Genomic DNA, 25,211 nt, shown 5'->3' on the forward strand with positions numbered 1-25,211 from the left:
TATACCACCCTTCATCTGAAGATCACAGGGCAGTGCACAACATAAAAATAAAAAATGAGAACACAAAATACATAATAAAAAACAATAACCCTTCTCCCACAAACACATTTAAAAGGACGTAGAATGTTAATCAGCTGATTCAATTAGAGCTTGAATGCATGCAAAAATAAGCACAGTGACCCGTGACAACAGCAGTAATGAGTGTTTTCACAGCGACACAGCTAGCCCTCTGGAAATTGTGGTGTTAAGTCACCAGTTCCAGTGCACAGCACAAGACAATTACAGATTAACCCCTTTTGGTTAACTTCCCTGTAGCCAGTGCATCCTGCTGGATTTGTGCATACCATTGTGGGTGCGCCTGGGTATGTGCACAACCTTATAAGGAAGCCTTCTGTGAACCATGTTGTGGACATGAGAGGCCAGCAGCTACCTCCATGATCTGACACAATCAGAGAAATAAATCTTCTTTGGCAATCACTCGTAACCGAGTAAGATTGTCTTCCATAAACACAGTTTTAACAATGAGTCCGTAAGTGACCGTGGAGGCCAATTCTGGATCCACACTTCATTCCACAGTGGGGACATTGGTTCCCAGGCGGGAGTTGATCACGGTGTGGATTTGCCAAGCATGCCTTCCTCTTAGCATGTTTCTCCCTTGCGTCCTGAGTTCGAGTGTCTAAAGCCCATGACACCTTTGGTAAAGGCTGTTCTCCAATTGGAGCGCTTGCAGCCCATTGTTTCCCAGTTGTCAGTGTTTATACTACATGTATAATGTAGTGCAATAGAGAAATAAATAGCTGCCCTCTGGCTGTGTGTACAACCCAGTTCCTACCAGCTTTTCTCCACAAGGATGCGGATCTACTATGTACATACAGATAAACACTTAGAGGAGTTTGACATTGTGATCTTCTCCCCTTGTGACTTTGGGTTGAAGCTGAATACCTTCACATGATATACTCGAAGACCTGCCCAATAGCAGCTTGGCAAACATCTCTCATGAATTTTCAGAAAATCATAGAGCAGCAGAGTTTATGGGCTTATCCGCACTTACCTTTTGCCCTGCTCTTTCCAGGCCAAGGTCTGAGTGTTTTCATGGGGAAGATTCCAGAGAAAAATAAAAGGGTGCTTGGACACAGAACTTTAAATCTTGAACCATGCCTGCAAAGAGCGGAGAAAAGTTAAGTGCAAATAAGCCCTGTATCTTGTGGAGCATACTCGGACGTAACAATCTGCTGTCAGTTTTCACCCTTGATTTACAGTTGACTTGAATTCATCAGATTAAATGTAACCAAGCTATCGTTTCCTTCTTCAGAGTAGACCAATGTGAACTCAAGGCTAAGATCTGCTAGCACAGAAGAAGTGTAAATAGGAACACAGGAAGCTCCCTCGTACAGAGTCAGACCATCAGTCCAGCTAGATTAGGATTGACTACACTAGGGCTGTGGTCCTTCCAGATGTTGCTCGGCTGCAGTTCTCATCATCTCTGACTATTGGCCCTGCTGGCTGGGGCTGATGGGAACCAGCATCCAACAACATCTAGAGATCCTCAGGTTCCCCACCACGGTGTACAAGAACAAGTAACAGCTTTCCTTGGTTTCAGACATGGCCCTTTCCAAGCTCTATGTAGAGATGTCAGAGGTTGAACCTGCATCCTCCTGTGTGTTAAAACATATGCTCTACAGCTGAGCTACATCTCCCCCCCCCCAAGTTACCGTTGTGTCATTTATTGAGATACAAATTCTAGAAAACGAATAGCATGGGCATTTCGCTCCATTTGTTTCCAAGCATATTCAGCAGTTTTGGTGGCACTGTGGATTTTTAAAGGTTTAACTTCACACTTGAAGGTTTTTAGAAATTATTTCCTCCGGTAGCCCCGCCCCAAAGTGAGCTCACTGTGCAAGCTGGAACATTCCACCGGGATCAGTTCAAGTGTTTGGCTTTCCTTTGCCAATGCCATTCTGTCACTCCGAAGCTCAAAAGGCCGGTCTGTAAATACAATCATGCACGAACCATTTACTTCACGAAGTCTCAGCGAGCAAGCGGATCACTGAACCCAAAGGTGAGGGAGAGGGGGTAATTAATGTGAACAGTGTTTGTTGTGCTCTGAGCAGCCTTTTAGATCTGCCCTCAAAGGGAAGGCAGTGGTTACCTACAAGATGTGGACAATCCATCCTGAGCTGGAAATGTAAAATCATACGGACGTCTACTCTGCTCTCAAGAGATCTCAGCACTTTTTGGAAGAATGCTTTCATTCACTTCAGCGTTTTGCTGTAGGCTTGCCTCTGTCTGAGTAACAAACTACTCCCGCGGTTGGTAGGTGATCCACAATTCCTGAGCTCCTTGATGCTAATGATCTGTAAATCATCATTTTGCCATTATTGGAATTAATAATGGGCCAAATTATTACAATATTGCAAGGTCTGTAGAATTGTGTTTTCACACTCTCCACCCACCATGTGTGTCCTAAGAGGCTTGGACATGCACTGCCTCAGATATTTCAGTCAGTATAATGCCCAGGACACAGCAAAAGGAAAACAGTTCTACCTGAGAAATAGCGCTATTCAACCAAGATGCTGATTCTGGCCAATTCAGACATGAAGAAGCAGAAAGTATTATTATTATTAATTTATTATTTGTACCCTGCCCATCTGAGGGGATAGAGAAGGAATTCTATTCAGTTCACATTTAAAGGAGAATGTACCTCGCTTGTACTTTCCAAGCAATACGCACAGCAGCTTTCCATGATTTCGGACAGCTCCCTCTCATCTCCACCTGGAGACACTGGAATCATAGACTTACAGAATTGGAAGGGACCACAGGGGTCATCTAGTCCAACCCCCTGCAACACATGAATCTTTTTGCCCAACGCGGGACTCAAACCCACGACCTTGAGGTTTAGAGTCTCATGCTCTACAGGCTGAGCTATCCCAGGCAAAAGCATGCTGGCATCGGTGGAGATTGAGCCTTCGACCTTTCATGTGCACAGGAGATGAGCTATGGCCCTTCTTAAGCCTTTTTAATATATTTATAATTTAGACTATTCGGTTTTAAGTTAGCACTCACAGCAAGAATTCATGTGATCACACAGTCTCTGCCTCTTAAACTTACTTTGCATGTGGCTTGCCAAAATGTGCTTGAAAGATTTCATTTCTGATCTGCATATTCCCTTTCATCTCGCTGAGCTCTGAAGTATGCTTTGCAACATTTGCTGAGGAGGGAAGGTTTGGATGGGGATGTTATTCAATCATGCAGTAACCAAAAACAAACGAGAGAGAAAAGTGCATATTTTTCTTGTCTCGAGGCCTTTGGGGAAAGTTGGGTTGGGTTGTTTTTTTTTTTTTGGAGCGAACGCTTAGATGTTGTGATGCCCAAGCAGAATGTAGGAAGAAAAACTGCGGGTGGATTTTTAAAATTAGCCATTAACATTTGCAGCCAGGAGCCTTCGGTTGAAAAAATCTACAATGAAAAATGAATTAATTAGAGCCCCTGAACCTGCCTTAAATATGTTGATGGGGAGAGCTAATTAATCACTACAGAAAAAGTTCTGCAGCAAAGCATACAGAGCTTTGCGGGGTGCAGGGAGGAACTATATCTGTGTACTTCCCCCCGCTCCCTTTAATCCCAAGAATATTTAAACTATTGTACTGTTAAGGCTCTTTTATTTGTGTTACCGTATTTTTTGCTCCATAAGACGCACTTTTTTCCTCCTAAAAAGTAAGGGGAAATGCCTGTGCGTCTTATGGAGCGAATGGTGGTCCCTGGAGCTGAATTGCCCAGGGGCCAAAAGAGGATCATGCTTTTTATTTTACAAAGAGAAAAGGGAGTGTTGAAAGGACCCCGCTCAGCAGCTGATCAGCAAGAGATCGGGAGAGAGATAAGAGTCCCGGCTCCTTTCAGCCCCGCCCTCCTTTGTTGAATGTGCTGCAGAGGGAGGTTGTTTGTTTCCCCAGGACATGTGACTGGCTGATTAGATTATCTGTCTGGGAACTGTAGAAATGGCTCCCTTTCCTTAAGATTTTTCAGAAATGTGAGTTAAACCTCATAAAAATGGGGCTTTTCCTCTTTGCTTTTCCCCCTTTGCAAAAGGAGCTTTGCTTTTCCCCCTTTGCAAAAAAAAGCTGCAAAACCTAGCTGATCCTCGGGAAAAAACCCCCAGGGCTTTTCCCTTTGCAAAAAAAGCTGCAAAACTTTTAGCTGATCCTAAAAAAAGCCTTTTGCCTTTGCAAAAACAGCTGCAAAACTTTTAGCTGATCCTCAAAAAAGCCAGGGCTTTTCCCTTTGCAAAAAAGCTGCAAAACTTTTAGCTGATCCTCAAAAAAAAAAAAAAAAACCACAAAAAGGGCTTTTAGAGGAGGAAAACCAGAAAAATATTTTTTTTCCTTGTTTCCTCCTCTAAAAATGAGGTGCGCCCTATGGTCCGGTGCGTTCTATGGAGCGAAAAATACGGTACATCTTTGTCAAGTGTGATTCAGAAGTTCAGGGAGAGACCATGGCACACATCAGAATGCAGAGTGATTGTTGCTTGGCTGAATGCAGCCGCCTGGTAGGAAAGCTCACTACACATGGATTCACTGATATTTGTTTCATTTGTGAGAAAGAACCACAGGCCAATGGGAGAGCATCTGCTTTACATGCAGAAGGTCCCAGGTTCAAATCTTGACATTTCCAGGTAGAAACAGCCAGAAACCCTGGAAATCTGCTGCTGTAGGATTGAATTAGTTAAGAGATCTGACTTAGTGCAAGGCATTTATTTATTTATTTATTTATTTATTGGCATTATTCGCACCAACTTTAAAGGGAACATGATGTTCCATATAGGCCAGGCCTACATAACGTGATCTACCAGGCCTCATAGCAGTGTAGAGTTGGAAGGGACCCCAAGAGTCATCTAGTCTATCCCCCTGCAATGCAGGAATCTCAGCGAAAGCATCCATGGCAGATGGCCACCCAACCTCTGCTTAAAAACCTCCAAGGAAGGAGAGCCCACAGCCTCCCGAGGGAGACCATCCCACTGTTGAACAGCTCTTGCTTGAGAGCGGTAGACTCGTAATCTGGGGAACCGGGTTCGCGTCCCTGCTCCTCCACATGCAGCTGCTGGGTGACCTTGGGCTAGTCACACTTCTCTGAAGTCTCTCAGCTCCACTCACCTCACAGAGTGTTTGTTGGGGGGAGGAAGGGAAAGGAGAATGTTAGTTGCTTAGAGACTCCTTCGGGTAGTGATAAAGTGGGATATCAAATCCAAACTCTTCTTCTTCTACAATGCTTGTTGCTGCTGGTGCGCAGTCTTGGGCAGTCAACAAACACTGGTGCTTTATCGGGTTCCTGGTGGACTTCCGTAAATGGCTGTTGCGCCATGTTTGCATCACAAGGAGAGCAGGACTGGCGAGACTGCATCTCTGTTGTAACAAGTTCTGACCTGATTTCCTGGTGCCTTACGCTGGGAGTAAGCTCCATCGAACTCAGTGGAACGGAGCAGACATCGCAATGCTTTCACTGTTGATAACAGAGGTCTCCCTTGCCCAGTGCACTGTCTCCGAGTATGGCTAGCCAGGTGCCCCAGAGAAATTCATAAGCAGCAATAGCCATGTTGAAGGTGATTACTGCACAGAACAAACTGGCAAATGTTAACATTTTAAGCGGAAACATAAATAACCGCTGGAAATGTTAATGGCCATCCACCAGGACTGTTTTGGCAATGCTTTTAATTCCCCGTATCCCCTAGTGTGTGAAATGGCCTTATTTTCCTCTTGGAGGATAGCTGGGGACAAGCATTCTGACTTGATTTAGTTGCCATGCAGTGTAATGATGCAGAAAAGTAATATTGCTGGGTTTGGTGTCACAGTTTCAGCGTAATAGGAAGCTGATTGGCTTCATCCCTTCTCCTGGCTGCCTTTTCCTCTTGTATAAATTCGATCTAATTGCCGGCCTTATCTTAAGCTGCTCCTTAAACGACCCCTCGTTAGGTCTACTTAAGGCACATGTGTCTTTGTGTGTTCTGCAGACTGCAAAACACACACGCAACAAAAATTGTAATGAAAATAGAAACAACACTGCAGTGTGATAAAAGCTTTCATTAGATGATTCCTTAATGGAAACCTGCTGCACTCCCTTGATTGCATAATCAAGAGCTAATGAAATTGTCTTGGTAACAAGAGTGAGGGGGTTGTAGTACATCCTCTCTTGAGACTGAAGTGGAAAGACAGTCATGCCGTCGTGAAGAGGAGGCTATTGATTGTTCACAGTTTGAGTCTGATTGCCCTTAATGCAAGCTAAACAACAGGATCATCTCAAAACTTTTGTTATTATTATTGTTTCCTTGAAAGTTACCAGTTTTGACTCATGTGGGAGATACAAGCACCACGTGCAGCTTTTGGGTTGCAGAAGACAGAGGACCACGTGCAGCTTTTGGGTTGCAGAAGACAGAGGACCACAGTTAGCCCAAATAGTTATCAGGAGGCTAAAGCAAAGCTGACCACCTGTACTGTTTTGCTAGTGTCAGCGCTGGAAAGATTTTGCGAAACTGGGAGGGTTGAGTGCGGTTGAGGAAGCGAGTGAAATAAAACCAGAGTCAGCTCCTTCTCTTGATCAAAAGCCATTCATCGTTGGAACGCACCTCCAGGATTTCACTTTTTGTGAGACTTCCTGCAAACAGGGACAATGTGTGTGGCTCTAATAACGGTTATTGTCTCTTTCCACAGGAGGAAATCCCAAAGGGAAGTTCGCCCTTGGCATGGTTCAGAATGAGTGGAAGGTTTATGTCAAGAGACCATTAGATCGGGAAGAGCAGGATATCTACCTTCTGAATATTACAGCGACTGATGGACTGTTTGTAACACAGAGTGCTGTGGAAGTGATTGTCACAGATGTTAATGACAACAGCCCTGTCTGCGATCAGGTTGGTTGGCAACATATTTTTTTTAACAAAATTAAAAATAGAGTGTATATATATCTAGGTTTATATATCACACCTTTCCATTGGCGAATTTAAATTAGCCAGTGAAATGTCTGGACAAAGTTGGAACAATGCAGTACAAAATCGTAATAAATAAGGAGCTTCACAAAGACCAGGGATATATATTGGTACTTCTCCATATGTTGACTACAACTCAGACATACATCATTTTATTTGTATGTCACCTTTCCAGAGCGAATACCAAGCTCAAGGAGCTTACAACATGACAGAGTTTACCTAATTACAAATGTAGCAAAAGTAGTGATAAACGATAAATAAAGCATGCCAAAAAGTTCAACCATATTGAACAATTTTCATATAAATCGTAAAATCTAAAAATAAAGATACAGTGGTACCTTAGTAGTTGAACGGCTTGGGTCCCGAACAAATCGGCTCTTGAATGCCACAAACCCGGAAGTGAGTGTTCCAGTTTGCGAACGTTTTTCAGAAGCCAGCCATCCAACGTGACTTCTGCAGCTTCTGATTGAGTGCAGGAAGCTCCTGCAGCCAATCCTTGGTTTTCAAACCATTATGAGAGTTGAACGGAATCCTGAAACGGATTAAATTTGAGAACCAAGGTACCACTGTACACAAATTAGTATGCCCCTCAACAACAAAAAACCATAAACAATACCAATGCAAGAGCCTGTTTAGCAGCCTCTACTTTTGTAGCTGGAGTCCGTCCGGGCCCCATCCTCCCAGGCCAGGTGAAAAAAAGGCCTGCAAAACAGGGAACAGGTCTTCTAGGACTCACAGCCAAAGTGGTCTTCTACCATCCCTGATACTGGAAAGCTTGGGTTTGTATTTTCTTACCTTGTTTTTTTGCAAGTCCAGTGTTGAGATGTCCATGAGATAATGAGAAATTCAAATCTGAAGCTGTCATTGGCCCACCTAGCTCAGTATTGTTTACACGGGCTGGCAGCAGCTCCCTGGCATCCCAGCCCTACCTGGAGATGCCGGGAATTGAACCTGGAACCTTCAGTGTGTAAAGCAGATACTGTGCTGCTGAGCTATGACCCCTCATTGCACGAAAGCCATCTCTTTTCTAAAGCCATACATATAGTTTCGTTCACACACAAAAATCACATTCTGTCGTTTTCGGTTTTGGTCCTAAGGTCACGTATATGGCATTGTTTCCTGAGGACATTGCACCCAACAGAGTCATCCTTAAAATGGGCGCCAAAGACGCAGACATCGGATCCAACGGGGAAATTCGTTACTCGCTGTACGGCCCTGGGAACAACAAGTTTTTCTTGGAACCAGAAAGTGGTAAGATGAAAATAGTCCTCACAGTGGGCTACGTTCACCCTGGAAATTTACTGCTGGTTTTATGTTGGAACGATGGCTCTCTCTCTAAAGTCCGCATGTCACGCTGAAGAGCTTAATGCTAGATTACTGCTGAGCCATAGAAATGTGCGCTGCTGATTCTCATAAAAGAAGTTGTGTAAATTGTTCTGGAAGAGGGTGTGGTTACTTCTGTCTTCCTTGAAGAAGGAGGAGAAGAAAAGCATTGGGACTGATCATGCTTTCAAAGGTAAGGCAGTATCCCTTTGTTAAATGTCTGGCAAAGAGAAGCAGAAGGAGGGACTGCTGGGTCGGGCTGCAATTTATTCCCTCCCTCCCTGGGAGAAGGTCCAACTGGTGCTGATTGGCCAGCCGAGGAGGCCCACCCAAAAGCCCACCAGACTGGTCAGTCGCCAGCAGGCGGACAGCCAAGCCCTGGTCCCCCTCGCCTGATCGCTGCAAGACCCGTGGTCAGGCCGCAAAACCGCCCAGCATCAAGGTAAGCGGACTTGTTAAATAGAAGGAAAACGGAGGTAACCATTGGAGCAGAGCTTTCCAAACTGTGTGTCGTGCGAACGCTCCCCGTGTTCTTCCCAGGGCTGGAATGGGGTTAGTTTAATCTCCAGTTTGCTAGTAAAACTGAATTACTGTGTCATGAAATGATGCATGTCTAAAAAGCGTGCCACCAGCATGAAAAGTTTGAGAAGCTCTGCGTTAGAGGGAACAATGGGAATGGGGAAAATAACAGCTCACTCCCCATTGAAAAGACAGAGTAAACAGTACAGAAGCAAGGTAGCTTACAGCTTATTGTGCTGAGTAACTGGCGCTTGCTTGAAAAGCTAGATATTCCTAGTGATGGAGTAGAGCTATCATCAACTCCTTGATTTTTTTTTACCTAGATCTGAGGAGTCTGTTTCCCTGCAGATTGATATCATGTAAGCCTGTCATGAGACAATAAAAAAGAACCAGTCCAGCATCCTTTCCCCCATAGTGGCCAACCAGACGCCTCTAGGAAGCCCATGTGCAACAGAACATAAAGGCAGCAGCCCTTTCCCGTTGTTCCTCCCCAGCAACCAGTATTATGCCTCCGAATATGGAGAATGAACACAGATCTCCTGATGCAAAGTAGCAGCAGTCAGAACCCTATATAGCTGGAGCCACAGAAACCTCCTATGCCCGCCTTCAGACAAGGAAGGTGCAGGAGCTATTACACTTTCTATTGCTCTACGAAAATCTCCCACACACCAACACAACCTGCTGGTGTCTTTTGATGAAGCAGGAGCTTCTCATTTGCTGAGGCAGCAGCTGCATTTGCTTGCTGGGGGGGGGGGGATTTGTGTAAGCAGGCAAGGACCTCCTGCTTTGAAGAGACAGCCATTAGGGCTGCGGATGAGAGGTTTGTGTGAGGCATGGATGTGAGGCCTTCCTTCTTCCTCTCCCAAGGGCAGGGGAGAAGAAAGGAACCACTGCTGCTGCCCCACACAGCCTATCCGCAAGGCCTGTTGAGGACCTGATAACAGGGAAGGCAGAGAATTTCAGTACAGTTCGCACTCAAAGGAAACCTACATGATTCACACTTTCCAAAAAGAATACACAGGCTGAAGCACAAACAGCCTTCAAAACTCAAACTTATCCAAATGTTGCAATGTGATTCTGCAGCCAGGTGATATATACCAAAGTCCATATACAGTGGTGCCTCGCAAGACGAAAATAATTCGTTCTGCGAGTGTCTTCGTATAGCGAATTTTTCGTCTTGTGAAGCACCAACGGAGAATAGCGGTTTTGACGGGAATTTTTTTTTTTTCGTCTTGCGAGGCAAGCCCATTGACATTTTCGTCTTGCGAGGCAGCCTTCTGCTAGTGAATGCCCTTCGTCTAGCGAGGCATTTGTCTACTAAGGTTTGTTTGGTATATATATATATATATATATATATATATATATATATATATATATGGATGTACTGGTGAATATAACATAAAAATGCATTGCAGCGAGGAAAATTGGTTCGCCAAAAATGTACATACTAGGGGAAATTGCATAGAAAAAGTGTATGTATTAGGAGAAATATACATTAAAATCCTTGTTAATTTTCATGATGACTTTTTTTTTTCTTAATTCAAACGGATGTGGAAATGTGGAGAACTGAACTTAAGAGGAGGGAAATGAGAAAACCTAAATTGACAGATCCATCCATCCTTGCGTGTCAGACAGATCCCAACAGTGGTGGGCGGGAGGGAACATAGGAAGCTGCCTTATGCTGAGTCGGGCTATTGGCCCATCTCAGGAATGGCTCTCCTAGTGGGACAGGAACTGCAGCAATAGCCTCCCAGCAGCTAAGCCTCTGGTGCTTACTGGGAGGAGCAAGGTAGCAGCAGGGTTCCCATACAGACACAGCGGTGAGTCACAGTAGCTTCCTCAATTAGTGAAAGGTTCTGTTGGGCCTAGAAAGAAACCAAGCTTGGCTCCAGATTTGAGCCTCCACCTCCAAAGTTGGTTTCTCCAGTTGACACTAACTGACAATATGTCAATTGGTGGCCCCCTCCATAGTGTGTCTCTCCCAAATCACAGGCATAACTAATTAGAAAGGTTTCTGTCTTGGAAACTGCCCTCCGTTTCAATTTCCTGTGCTACATTGGGAGCTCCAGGGCATGCTGGGAAAATCGTAATGACAGCAGCTTCTCAGGCCAAAGCAATGCCAGCAGCTACCCACAGTTGCTATGTGCTGGCATGCAGCAGAAAGCATTTCTTTTCTCATAGATCAGGAAGAATATCTGCTTATGTTCCATGAAGTTGCAGTCAAATGGAGTTGCTGGCAAATTTTAACATAGCACAGATACTGAAAGCAGAAAGCTCAAGTACGTTTGGTGCTTTGCCATATCCCATGCAGTGAGAAAGAAACGCGGAAGGCAAGGGTTGTGATAGTAATGAAGCTGTGATGCCAGTTTAAAAGCACAGAGACCTCCATGGTTAATTAATTATCCCATCAGCAGGTGCAAGTAGTTTGTGCTATCAAAAAAAAAAAGAGGCAATAACATTTTGTGAGTATAACAGAAATTTAAGGATGTACAGGCACTTCCAGACTGTCGCCATCTTTGTGTGGGACTTAGTCACTTTGGTGACAGGTTCAGGCTGTGCAATTATTGTTGAGAGGTCTTGAACAACAAATCCACTACCCTCAAAGATAAGAGTTTTAGCAATAAATGTGCTGGAATGTACTGGATAACACTTGATTTGATATGGCATCATCTAATCTCCATGCAAACAAATTGGAACCATTGTCGATTAAGTAGGCAACATCGTCTAATCTCCCTGCAAGCAAATAAGGATGAGTGCTCAATAAACAGGTTACCAAGAGGCACCCACTGTGCCTGGGAAGGAAGAGTACAACATAGGACAGTGTGCACACAGCCCTCTTCAGAGCAGCAGCAGTCCATGTGATTGGTAGGCATTATGGATGCTTTGGTTGGACAGACCTAATACCAGAAGCCTGTCCTTCCTTCCTTGCCTGATCAGCAAAACAGTAGCCTTTGCCTAGTGTTCTCCAGCTTCTCTTTCAAGCTGCAATTCCAGCAACTGGCTTCAGGGTCCTTGGAATGAAGAACACAGCATCCAAGTGTAGGTCTGAATCCAACAAACACACCTTGGTCTGGCCTTGGCAATGTGGTAGAAAGTGTTGAGTGAACACATCTGGCAGTGGCTACCCCAGTTATCTTGTCTACATGCTGCATGAGTGGTAGTAGACCTCTGAATACCAGTTGGCAGGGGGTGGGGGAATGAGGAGAGGACTAATGCCCCCATGTATTGCTTGTGGACTTCCCAAGAGACAAGTGGTTGGCCACTTGGTAAAGCAGGAAGCTGCACTCAATACAGGCCTTTGGCCTGGTTCTGCATTTCTTATGATTGCAGAACCCATGAGTTGTCAAAACCTTGGCATGCCACCACCCATCCAATGTGTTAAGTCAAAAGTTGTCAAATGCAAAATTTGTTCATTGAGTAAGAACCAAAAAATGAAGAGAAAAATTCAGTGGTTTGCTTCAACTAAAATTAATGGTTTTGCATTAACTATTTGAAGAACAAAGCATGCTTGCTTCAACTGATAATGATCTTGGGCACATCCTTTTATAGAATCATTTCACTATATCCTTGGTACAAGCAAACGTTCAAAAGTACATATCCTCCTGAGAATTACAAGTGGAAGGTAGCTCGGGCAAGAGAGCTTTCCCATGTCCCTGCAGTCCCATAAAGATACCAATGGAGGCCTAGGGGCCTGTTGAGCAGTGTGTGATGGGGCATAGTAGACTGCAGTGTGGGAAGCTGGAATTGCCTGAATTTGGGTGGAAGCACTTGAGCAAGATGCAAAGGGGGAGAGGAGATAGAGCAATTTCTGTGATCTTCCTTTTGCTCAGTTCTCAGATCGTGAACCATTTTGAAAGTGAAATTGCATTGCAGCAACAAAGCAATAGCAATAATCATAGTAACAACAAATGGCGAGTATAATATTGACTCTGGTTTCATTTCTCCCCCCATTTTCCAATCAATCGATTTTAGGGGAACTCAAAACCTTAGCCCCATTAGACCGCGAGAAGATCCCTGTGTACAACCTGATCGCAAGGGCAACGGACGGAGGAGGCAGGTTTTGTCAGTCCGAAATCCATCTCATCCTGGAAGATGTTAATGATAACCCACCAGCGTTTTCTTCTGACCATTACACCGCATGTGTCTATGAGAACACAGCCACTAAAGCTTTGCTGACGAGAGTCCAAGCCAACGATCCTGACGTAGGTAAGTCAATAGGACTGCAATGGACGCAAACCACAAATATTTTGTAGGTTGGTAGAGCTTGCAAAGCTCTGTTCTTTGCCTACATTCGTCTTCTACTTTCTGCTTTCTTACACTAGTAACATCGGAACACTAGTAACATTGGAACATAAGAAAGTGTCTTAGTTGGACCATTGGTCCATGTAGCTCAATATTGTCTACACAGCAGCTCTCCAGGGTATCATACTAGGGACATTGCCAGCCCTACTCAGAGATGCTGGTAATTCAACCTGAGACCTTCCTCATGAGGAACATGTGTTGTACCACTGAGCTACAGTTTGTGTTAAAACCAATATGGAATGGGGCATACAGCCTTTGAATTCCTTGTAAACGCAGTGTTCTTCTTCTCAAATCCCAACTTGCACGATGACTTCTGAGTACCAAAGTTTTGATTTTTCAATATGAATTATTCAAAACTTGAGATTCGTATTTTGAAATCCGAACTTTCTGAATAACAGTAAGGGAGTCTTTGAACTTTGAATTTCAGGTTAAATGTTGGCGTTTAGATCTCGGGTTCAGACATTTTTAGCGCTTGGAAATGCAAGTGTGGAATTCTTGCAAAATTTTATGGCATCTTTCCCCTCCTCGCTACAGTTCTCTACTTTTGTGATGCCGTAAGCCAGGGCACTTGATGTCCGAAATAAGCGATTACGGCAGTGCAGAAGAAAGCTTGGAGTCAGCAGCTTTTATGGTAATGATTACTAGTAGAGACATCACTTGAAGCTTTCATTCTATAATTTTCATCCTGCAGACCTTCAATTCTCCATACTGATTAGCTATTAGGGTCAAATGCTAGTAACGCAAAATGCTAGTAATGAAACATGACAGTATTGATATGTGGATATTAAAAGGGAGATCGCTTGATTCAGCACTCTGCTAATACAGCTATAAATCTTTCCATACTGAAGACATGCAGCCATCATACACACTTGCCGTTTGCAAACATGCCCTGCACTTGGTTTTATGGTGCACTTTAAAAGTTTATCTCTGTTACAGAACAGTGGGGAGGGGGCAAAGTCAAGAGGGCAGCTTCTGATTATTAGTTTGGGGAAAGTTAGTAAAGTTTTTACGATGCACAGGGGTCGGGGTGGGAATGGGAAGCATGCTGTGAAAGAGACCCCCCCCAAAAAACACCCCAATCTCAAGATGCTGCAGAAAGAGTAATTCCATGTTTTTATTAGTGACTGATGAGAGCAGACCTTCCTTGGTTGGGGCTGGGACATTCTGCAAGAAATGGGACAACAATTAATAAGTCGTACTTAAAACATATGAAAATCTCCAAATACAATCTCAAAAGCAACGTATTTATATAAACCCTCATTACTATCATTCACACAGAAATTCCATTGTCAATAACAGTGTTGTCTCCATATCTTGTAGGAAAGCCTGTTCTCGCTGAAGTGTGTTGGGCACACTCTTTTTTTATTTAAAAAATAAGTGCATTACTCCTTCTTCAACATCCTGAGATTGGTTCTCTCTTTTTTTGCCTTTCGGGATTTTTAAAACCCTGAAGTAGGGAAATCCTGGGGACCTCCCTACCACCCCTGTATATAATTAGAAGATAGTTTGTCTCATCAGAACTACATAAATCAGGCAGCTGGTGGTAATCCAAGAAGCCACAACCAGGTAAACTAATTAAATACTTCACAGACATGCTCCTCATGCCTTTTCTCTATGTCAAAGGGGGTGGGATATCTATGAAGTAACCTTAAGACATCAGTTCCTTTCAAACATCACACAAAACCATGGTAGTTTGTGCCATCCTTCACAAGCCCATACCCTTGAGAAGTTTTAAACCACAGTCCTATCAGCTCCTGCCAGAATGGCCTCTCAAAATTCTCCAGCCTATCTCTGGGCAGTAAAACTGGAGGAACAATTCCACCATATTTCTCTGTGTCAGGGAAAAGAAATTCTACAAGAGTTTCTCGGGGATGATGAGGCACACCACTGTGGGAAATATTTGGCAGAAAAAGTGTAGAATGGCCTTTTTCTTGGGAAGTGAGGAAAGGGGGAAATATCTGGGGGGGTTTCCCTTTCAGAAAAAAAAACTATTCTGCGAATATTTGGCTCAGCTCTATAATTTCTTGTTATATATGGAGAAGCATCCAGTCGTTCAATTCCCCCTCCTCGTTGAAGTAATACAGCCGAGGCATAGGCTTATCACCTCAGTGAAAACGTAGCTCAGAGGTGTGCAGGAAAGGGACCCACAAACTTATTCAGTAGCCCACTGTGATTTTGAGCATGGAAGAGGATGGTCATAGGTGCTAATGGCTGACTAATCCATCTTAAATGACCTTCAGAACTGCATAGCTGGATGAGAAGTTCTTTCTACTCCAGCATTTTCTCTCCAGTGGTGTCGCAAACCATCCTCTGTTGCTTATCCCTGCACCTGGTTATGAGACATGTTCTCTGTCTTACTCTCAACGTTTCTGTCTTCATGTGGAAGGAAAACACAACAAATCGCAAAGGATCTCAAACCCATTATAAGACACGCTATATGTTTCTCCTCATTACATCTCAGACCAGTAGAAATGGATCCCGTGTGACGTCTCCATACTGAACAGTTACTAAAACGAAATCTTCCAAATCCTCACTGACAAATAAAAAATTCAAGCTATCTGTAAACCCATATTTATATGTCGTATAACCCACCAATGCCTTCTCTTGAGGCCACGGGGAACTCTAGCAGTACAAATAAATAACAGTAATGATGGATGATAAAGCCATCATTTAAATGCCTTGCATTTGCGATGACTTCTGAATGCTCGGCCACATATCCTCTGTGTATCAAAATAGGCCGATAATAAAATAATCATTTAAATGCCACATACTTTTAATGACTTCTGAGTGTTTGGAAATATATCCTATGTGTATCGACCCTCTAGATGATAAATGGTAAAATTATTGTTTAAATACCATTTGGGCTTAATGACTTTTTCTAGGCTTATGATACTGTCTTGGTTACAGTATATCAAGAAGGGTGGGTTTTTCCCCCCTTCTTGTCAAGCCTTCTTCCATAGAGGGTGATCTAATCTTTCATAATGCAATTTAAACGAGAGTCCGTGTTCTGTTTTTGTGGCTGCTCGTTACGAATATGGTTGGAGGAAACCAAGTTCCTCAGATCCCACTGGTGAAGCAGCTGCACTTCTGCCATATCAGGCAGAAAACAAAAGTAATTTTCCGTTGCTTTTGATCATCTCTCCCCCCCCCCCCGCAGCCTTCTTTTAATTTTTTTTTTTTACCATGCATTCCTGTCACTGCAAAAAGACATAAAATACCGACACAAAATTTTAAATTAACAGAATATGCCTGGGAGGAAGATCAGTAGCTCTGGTGTGTCTGATTAATGTCAAGCTTTTAAGTTTCTGCTTTCGAACAATGGGGCCGCAATTCTGCAACTGCCCCTGAGGATAAGGAATCACCAGCTTCAGTACATTGTCACTTTTACAGCAATGTTCTTTGTTTGCGGTTTCCGTTGCTGGGCCGTACAAATAAATACATCCACATGGGGACGTATATGGCTTTGCTTTGGCATTTGTGTTTAATTAGGTTTCAAGTAGCTGTCCCGCTACAGTGGAAAGAAATTTGGCAATCACAACAATACTTTCCCCTTCAGGCCTCGAGTCAGCTTCAGCGTACAACTCCCTATAATTCGGCAAGTGGCTGTGGTTGGCTCTCTTGTTTAGCAGCCGTCTCCGCCCCTGAGTGTTAACAAAGAAGGATGGGCACCCAGAGACAACACACTTTGAAATAAGAGCAGTTCCAAGTGGCAGCTTCCCTGGCAATGGGAAACAGGAAGTGAAGCAGGAAGTGCCACAAAGGAGCCGCCATTTTGAACTGTGAAATGGGTTACTTTTAATAGATGCGGGTGTGATACGTTACGCTTTATTTCTCCCATTTTTCTTCTCCCACTTTCTCTCAGTGGCTTCATTGGTCACGCCTTGTCCCTTGCCTCTTACAGCGTGGGCAGTGATTTTTGTTTATTCTCTTTGTCTTTCTTCCGCCTGCTGTGTTTGGTAATTAGAACGTTGACTTAATAGTCATTGTCAGGCAGCCTGATACCTGAGGCAGAAAATCCAAATACCACTCATCCCCTATGGGAATGAAAACAGTATGCAAAATAACTGACAATTTTACTATCTTCCACAGTGCTCAAAAATCTATCGCCCGAGGGATACCATCTCATCTTGCTTAATGGTGGTGCCAGCCCTGATCACTGCAACTTAGAAGAGGTGCAGTTACTCTGTTCCAGTGCCGGATGTCAATGCAGATGACTGATTGGCCTATTGCACCAGCCCTTTCCAGGTGTTCTGCCTGAACACGGGAGGGAAGAAAAAAGTGTAGGAGGCTGGCGACACATGTCCCACCCCCACCCCAATGCCTCTGTACACATTGCCACCCCCAACCTTCACATGTTTACATGATGTCTTCTAAGCACATCAGCAGGGTTCCTGATCATAAAAAGGCTTCTCAGTACATTTAGTCAAACACGCACAGGTGTCCCCTTTAGACCTTCCAGCACAACCTGGGCAGCATACCTGCCCAGTTTGCACGGGATTCTTGGGGCAGGATTCTTGTACACATAACCCCTCCTCTCCAGACACACTTTTTGGCCTCATGCATTCTGGTGGGATGACCAAAGACAGCTCTGGGTCACCATTCACTGGGAATGGGCATCTCAAGCGGTACAGGGATCAGAGGAGAGAACAAGCTGTCAGTCCCCTGGCTTGGCAGTCTGTGTAGTCTAAAGCAGGCAAAAGAAGAAGAAGAAGAGGTGTTGTTCTGTAACTAATGAGTGGCACTTCAAGCTAGGCGCAAAAGGTTCCATTGCAGAGGCAGGGTGAGGAGATCAGCAATCATGTCCTCTTGTCTGCCACATTATCACACTAGGAAACAAGTTGCCGAGGGGCAGACCATGGCCTAAAGATGGCATTGTATTAGCTCCCCAGGTCACCTGACTGGGTGCCAAGTCAACTGACAGAGCTTGTAAGGCTGCCCAGGTGGTACCTCTGCATACCACAGTGCAGCCTGAGGCTCCTTCAGCTGCCTCAGTGGTGCAGGAACTTGGCCTCTGGAAATTCCAGTTTGACACCTTGCCCTCACCCACCACCATCTTGCTCTGTTCATTATGGGCTCTGTTCATATTTCAGTGTCTCTGTGTCTTTTTTTGAAATGCTCCAGGGCAAGCATAATTGGATCCCGTCTCATGAAATGCTGAAATGATTATCTCCCTTCTGGACTCTATTTCTCACAGGGCAGATATTACAACATTGGTCTCCTTAATTAACAGCATCTTCTGTTTCTTTTCTTTTTAGGTGTGAACAGAAAGATTGTCTATTCCCTAGCAGATTCTTCAGGCGGCTTTTTCTCTGTGGACAAATCCTCGGGAATCATCATCTTGGAGCATCCATTAGACAGAGAACTCCAGCCATCGTATAATGTCACTGTCAAAGCCACAGACCAGAGCATTGTGCAGACCCTGTCCTCGTTCGCCACAGTGACAATTACGGTTCTGGACATTAACGACAACCCTCCTGTCTTTGAGAGGAGAGACTACCTTGTTTCGGTGCCTGAGGACACCTCGCCCAGTGCTGAAGTCCTCTCCGTTTTTGCCACAAGCAAAGACATTGGTACAAATGCAGAGATCACCTATATCATCAGGTCTGGGAATGAAAAGGGGAAATTCAGGATCAATTCAAAGACAGGTATGTAAGGGAGGGGAAGTGTTAAAGAAAAGTATTTAAGTTTTACCGGTACTGTAAATTTCTATCCTGAAGGTTCAGGAAAGTAAAAGGAGACATAACATGAGCAGCAGAAGACTGGTTGTGTTGTGTGTGTTACTTTGATCATATTCACATGCTTTTATAAAGTACTCTTTGCAGCAATCCTATAAAGTACCCTAGTAATATTACTGTTACCATATCACATATGGGTGGAACTGGCATTGACCAATGATGGTTCATGGTGTATCGACATTCAAAATGTGAACTTTTTGGCATGTAGCACAAGCTGGAGATCAAGGATAAGTTTGTTCTGCATTTTTAAGTGAACCAACCTTAATTTGCATCTCCCGAACTAATCTGCCAGTTGGAACATCAATTATCCTCTGGATTTCATACTTCTCTGGATCGTTTGATAACAGTTCTGGCTCAAAGTACAATTTTAAAAGCATAACAGGCTGAAATATGTTCAGAAATAGGTACATGGAGATAAAATGTGCATCTAAATGCTTTTCTGTGGTGATACTTTCATGAAGAGCCGTTGTGGGGTAGTGGTTAAAGTGTTGGACTAGGATATGGGAGACCAGGGTTCAAACCTGGCCATGAAACACACTGGGTAAGTTTGGGCCAATAACTGCTTCTTAGCCTTTATCTCTCTCTGGCCTTTTAGAAATCGGCAGGATGTTTTAAATTTAGTTCTTTTTCCTCTTGGTTTTAATGTATCTATGTGGAGGGTTATCTATATGTCTGTTTGGTTGTGGTTCATATTGGGTTGCTCTGGACAACATAAAGCGACAAACAAACAAACAAAACAGATGATAGTGCTTAGGACCACGGACTTCCGGCTGGCGACGCCATAGCGGGTGGTCGGGGCTGCTTCGGCTGCGAGGCGCCCGATCCATCCCGGGGGTTAGGAGCCCCGCAACCGCAAAGCGGGGCTCCGGTTGGGGTGCGGGAAGAGCGTCCCGCACCCTGGGCTCCCCGGCTGCGCCCACGGAGGCTCCGAACCCTTCCCTTGCCCCCCCTGTAAAGGGGGAGTGGGGGTGAAGGGACAACGGAGCCGGGCTTACGGGGATATGCCCCAACCGGGATGCAAATGCGGCGACAAAGCCCGCGGTGAGCGTCTTAGTTCTACCTTTGAAGAATGGAGCCAAAGGAACCCGGTGGTCGTGAGTAATTAATTTGACCAGAAATCGAGCTTTTGGAACGATCCGGGGGGAAGGAGAAAGGCAGCCTGCCTTCTTCCCTTCGAGTTAAAGAAGCTAACCAATTTGAGCAACTGCTGCTACAGGACTGCTACAATGTGCTTAAAATTGATATATGAGACTGGCAAACTTTTTTCTTGGGAAGTAAATTAGTGGAAAATATCTCCATTTAAAGTTGCGGTATCTGCGCTCCAGTTTAGGAAAATGGCGATGAACAGAGAGGCAGGAGTAGAAATTTGATACCCACTTCCTCCCCCTCTACCAGTATGCTGGGCTTCGTCCTTGAACTGGTACTGAACTCTGGACTAACGGACGAACAGAGGCTCACTGCTTTGAAGGTGGAACTGCTGTACAGGAAAGTCAAAGTCTTGTGTGGGGGTCTGAAAGAGAACCAATTGCCCACAGAGGAGGCTTTTAAAACTTTTAACACTTTGGAAGAGAGTCTTGCCAAAGAGCTGAGAGGATGTCTGGGAAGATGGAGAGAAATGAGTGAGCTACTTCGGAGAAGAAACTCGCCTTTTGGGGGTGGCAGTCCCAAGGCGACGGTAAGATTTGTTATATCCAGTCCCCGAGGTGTGAGCTCGGGGGCCAGGGACAGAGAATTATGGTTTTTACAAGAAGAAAAGGAATGCTACAAAGAACCGGAGAAGCTGAGAGACGACGAGATGGACATCCTGGAGCTCGTGGCAAGGAGAGCTTTGGACTGTGCCTGGATCTGTGGACGCTTGGAGAGGGAAGCCACAGGGAAATTCAGTGTTGAGGCCACCAGGAGAAGAATAATGGACAGAGGGGGTGTGGGGTGAAACACTAAGTAAAATTTGAAGTAGCCTGTCATGGAATTTTGAAATCGGAGGGTGAATACTGTCAACAATCTTTCTGTTTTATTTTTTGTTTGAATATGAAAGGAGATATTTTGAGTTACTATGTTATTAGCAGCAGTTTAAAGGATAGAAGAGATAGATATGATATAAATGATTGGTGAAGATTTCAATGGAAGAAGAATTATGATGAGATATTACTACGATGATGCATTGTTAGTTAAATGTTGAATATATAATTGTGTGTAATTATATAATTGAATTTGAATTTCAGGAGAAATGGTTATAAAATAGATTAAGGATATGAACTCGAAGGAGAAAGGGCAGGGGAAGTCAATGGTCAAGATATGGAAATAGAAATTTTCTTTTTAAAGAAAAGATGCAACAAGAAAACTTGACACTGTTTGTATTTGTTTTATTAATGTATTTGTTTTGTATTTGTTTAATTGTAGGTGTGGATGTGGGTATATGTTGTTATAAGAAAAAGGTCAATAAATTCTTATAAAAAAAAAAAAAGATAGTGCTTAGGACCACAGCTGTGGGAAATCTCTTTAAAAACAATACATTATGCAATATCATCAATCTCCCATAGGCTTCAGTATAATTGCCCAAAGTAAAGGTGTTTAACTCATGCACAGAAGCAAGATAAATACTTGGAATTATAAAAAGTAGGTATACCGACATACAGAACCAGTCTTACGCAAGGCCAGATAATGCTTACCCCTTTAGTTTCTAGTTGAAGTATATACATCCTAGTGAGGAGGATAATTATTTTCAAAAAAAATCATTAAGAAGCCGTAGGGTAGCGTAACAACATGTGCCTACCACCATCAGTCACATGTTAACACAACAGTGTAGTTAATTGTGAACACAATGGAAAATCTTCCCACAGCTGTAAAACACCTGGGTGAAGATTAAGCCATTTCTGAGATACTTTTCGACTAGACCGAGGAAAAGAAATAAATAACACTATAATTCAAATAGCCACAATGGCCAGTGATTAAAATAACTGACAATTCAATGCTATACATTTAGCATACAAATGCAGTACAGGACACAAGTTTCATTCTTCGTTCAATCCACCTGGTATTGAAGCCTTCAAGGTGAAAATCTCAGTTTCCTTTTCCTTTTTTTTAGAATCCAGGGACATCAGTGAGCTGTCAATGACTTAATCATACCCCTGTCAGGTCAAACAGCAAAGAGTAAAATGGACTTGCCAGTTAATCCTTGCTGAAATCAGCAGATAGCAGTGCTTAGGAAAAACTGAAAATGCATTGAGAAACCCTTTCAGGTTTTGTCTTTTCATCCTTCAGCCAACTTTGCTGGCCTACATTTCCCCTCACTTTGGGATGGTGTAATTGACCAGGTTCATACCTTCAGGCTCATGGCAGGTGAATCTGTCGATTTTGGCTTCTCTCATTAAGTTCGGCTCGCCTCGTTTCAACATCTATTTGAAATCGTTTTTAAAGTTCACATGGAAATTTGTCACGTCTCCACTAACACAGACATTTTTCTTTGTAGTTTTGTGTAATACACACCTTTTACCTGATATACACATGTTTGTGTAATATATACTTGATCTATTATTTCACTTTAACGATAAAAACATAAATAAATTAAGGCCAATGCAGATACAGGCTGAGATAACCACCTCCACTTAAAAAGCTGGTTGCAAAAGGAAGGTCTACAATAGGAAGGAAAACAGCTGTTTTCCACAATAGTGCATCTTTGTATGTTATTTTTCACTAATGTGCATTTTTGTACACAATTCTAATGTACACAAATTCATACACAACTTTTGGCTGGAGAACTGTATCACAAAATACAAAGATGTGTGGATTCTGAAGGAAAGCTGCATTTTTTTGTTTGCGTCTTGGTGTAGGAAATGTGGATTTGGTTCACATTAAAATGTGAAGCAAACCAGTTTCTCCTCCCTGTCTTCTTCTGGGTCCCACAGAACCGTGTACTCAATTTGTCAATATTCAGCCACCCTATTATAGTTACCAAAGCAAGAGAAAGGGAGAAATAGCCCTTGACCCACATACAGGGGGGATTCCAGAAAACATAGTTTGGTGCAGTGAATTATGTATTATTGGTTTTATTTAAAACACTTCTATCCTGACCTTCAGAACTGTCAGGGTGGTTTGTAATAATTCATAAAGCACCTGTTCGCAGCTGTAAAAGGCAGCACTGAACATTATCAGAGCAGAAGTTTAAAAATGCACTAAGAGATTAAAAACCCGGGTTAATAAAAAGGTTATATGACAGGCACCAGGTGAGCTTGCCTGGGAAGAAAGTTCCACAAGCGTGCCACAACCGAAAAAGGCCCTCTCTCCTCATAACCACTTCCCTCGCTTCTGATAGTGTGGGCACCGATAGGAAGGTCTCCATGGATGATCATGTGAGAAGAGGTGTCAAGCTGTTTGAAAGATAAGCACCAGCACTTTGAAAAATGTTTTCACTTGTCTCCAGAAAGTACAAACAGCAGTCCATAACCACATATTGTAGCTGTGGATCCCATTGGTTTGGGCAAGTGCCCTTTGTGGGTCAGATCAAGATATACCAAGATTTGCTTCTCCAGGCAAATTATTTCCACATGTCTATAGGGTCTGTCTTTTCCTTTTGAGAACAATTGGCCTAAAATAATGAGTTGATCTTTCTCTATACTCCTCCATTTGGCAGTTCCTCTCTTCCCTTGGTCATGAAAACTCATTTCTTACTCTGAAGTGTGTGGTTTTATTAAAAAAATACTACTCAAGTGCACCTTAAGGTTTATTATTTAGGAGAGCTGAGTGGTATTAGCATATCAACACCCCTGGAATGGGTACGGAAAATAATGGTTAAAGCTGCATTTTACAATGAAGGCAAGAAGATAAATCAATAAAATTGCCGGGGTGACGTTTAATCACCAGAGAAGGAGAGGGAAAGGCATTTATTATGCATTAATGTGTGACAGCTCCCTTATCAGCAGCTCAGTGGCAGAAACTGAAGATTCCAGGCTGTCTTATAATTATGTAAAATGCCCGATCAAGGCTTTTAAAGGGAAATCTCCTTATCCATGGACCAATGGCAAATGGATGCTTTGAGCTGGTGCATGTCTGTCCTCTCGCAGAGGACTTCTTTCTGAGGTTGGATAGAGTGCATCTACCAGGGGTGCCAACTTCCATAAAATATTGTGGGGGCCCAGGTAAGCCCCACCTCGCATAGTGGATCACATGATTCGGTGCACACACACAGTTGGAATGGGAATGTCCATCAACATTGTGAGGCCCTGGCCTCCTCAAATATTTTATGGGGGGGGGCAAAGACCCCATGGCCGCTAGGAGTTGGCCCCTACGATATCCACATGAATACGTCAGGGCTTTTGTCAGTAGTAGTCCATTGCCTGTCTGCACAGTTGAGTCATAAACTCAGACTGGCTAGTCAATTACCCACTTTGTGCTGTTAATCTGAGGATGTCTCAAAGAGGAGTGAGGTCAGAAGTGTTTCTGTGACATTTCTTTTGGTTCCATTTCTTATATTACTATACTTTAAGATAAGAAATTCTACCATTTCTGCATAAACCTCGTGCCCAACTCATCCTTACATGAGGATTTAGAAGCTATTGCAGGCTGCCTACCCTGGTTGGCCTCTGTGAGAATAGGATGCTTGGATAGATGGGTCTTTGGCCTGATCCAACAGGATTATTCTTATGTCCTTAACCATGGTTAATAGTATCTCTGATTTCTGCAATTTTTACAGGCTTCTTACAAAACAAGGAAAGGTATATCAGAACTGGTCCTTGTGTAGCCTGGCCTCTTCAGCAGTCACTGGGGTCGCTAACATTAGTATTCAAAATTTGCTTGTGTGTCCTTAGTGTTGTGCTTTACTAAAATTCTCTCTTCCGTCTCCAAGGGTCCATATCTGTAATTGAACCTCTGGACTATGAAACGTGCAAGGACTTCTTCCTAGTCATCGAAGCCAAAGATGGGGGCAGCCCAGCACTAAGCGCCGTGGCAACAGTGAATATAAATGTGACAGACGTTAACGATAACGCTCCGAGATTTAGCCAAGAAGTCTACAGTTCTGTCATCAGCGAGGATGCCTCTGTAGGCGATTCATTGATAATGGTGAGTTGCGAAACGTTTACCATATTGATACGCCAGCTTGGAGCCAGTGTGACCGATTCCTTGCCTAGGTTTCCATGAAGTGTTTGTTTATGTATTTTATTGATGGGGAATTTCAATAACTTCAGAAGCGCAGCAGAACCCCTGGCAGGAATTCTGTTTCTTGTACAGCACTGGCAGGCGTCACTAAGACAAGATCTTGAGGGGTCCGTAATATATATCCTGGTGCCCCTTTTGGTCAGGTCTGCAAGGAGATGGCTGAAACTGTTGCATTACCACCACCCGCGAGACATAGCTCCACCCACTCA

General features: G+C 43.6%; 1 protein-coding gene across 9 annotated transcripts in view; it reads left to right on the forward strand.

Annotated features, from left to right (window-relative positions):
- FAT3 (FAT atypical cadherin 3) overlaps positions 1-25,211 on the forward strand; it is a 443,200-nt gene that overhangs the window by 370,484 nt on the left and 47,505 nt on the right. For all 9 annotated transcript variants that reach the window (XM_033146109.1, XM_033146108.1, XM_033146110.1 and 6 more), the window contains 5 exons: positions 6,699-6,895; positions 8,068-8,221; positions 12,785-13,018; positions 18,370-18,759; positions 24,692-24,906. In XM_033146109.1, coding sequence (XP_033002000.1) covers positions 6,699-6,895; positions 8,068-8,221; positions 12,785-13,018; positions 18,370-18,759; positions 24,692-24,906 — 1,190 coding nt within the window. The remainder of the gene's footprint in view (positions 1-6,698; positions 6,896-8,067; positions 8,222-12,784; positions 13,019-18,369; positions 18,760-24,691; positions 24,907-25,211) is intronic.

Source organism: Lacerta agilis, chromosome 4 (genome assembly GCF_009819535.1).
Source record: "Lacerta agilis isolate rLacAgi1 chromosome 4, rLacAgi1.pri, whole genome shotgun sequence".
Taxonomy (NCBI): domain Eukaryota; kingdom Metazoa; phylum Chordata; class Lepidosauria; order Squamata; family Lacertidae; genus Lacerta; species Lacerta agilis.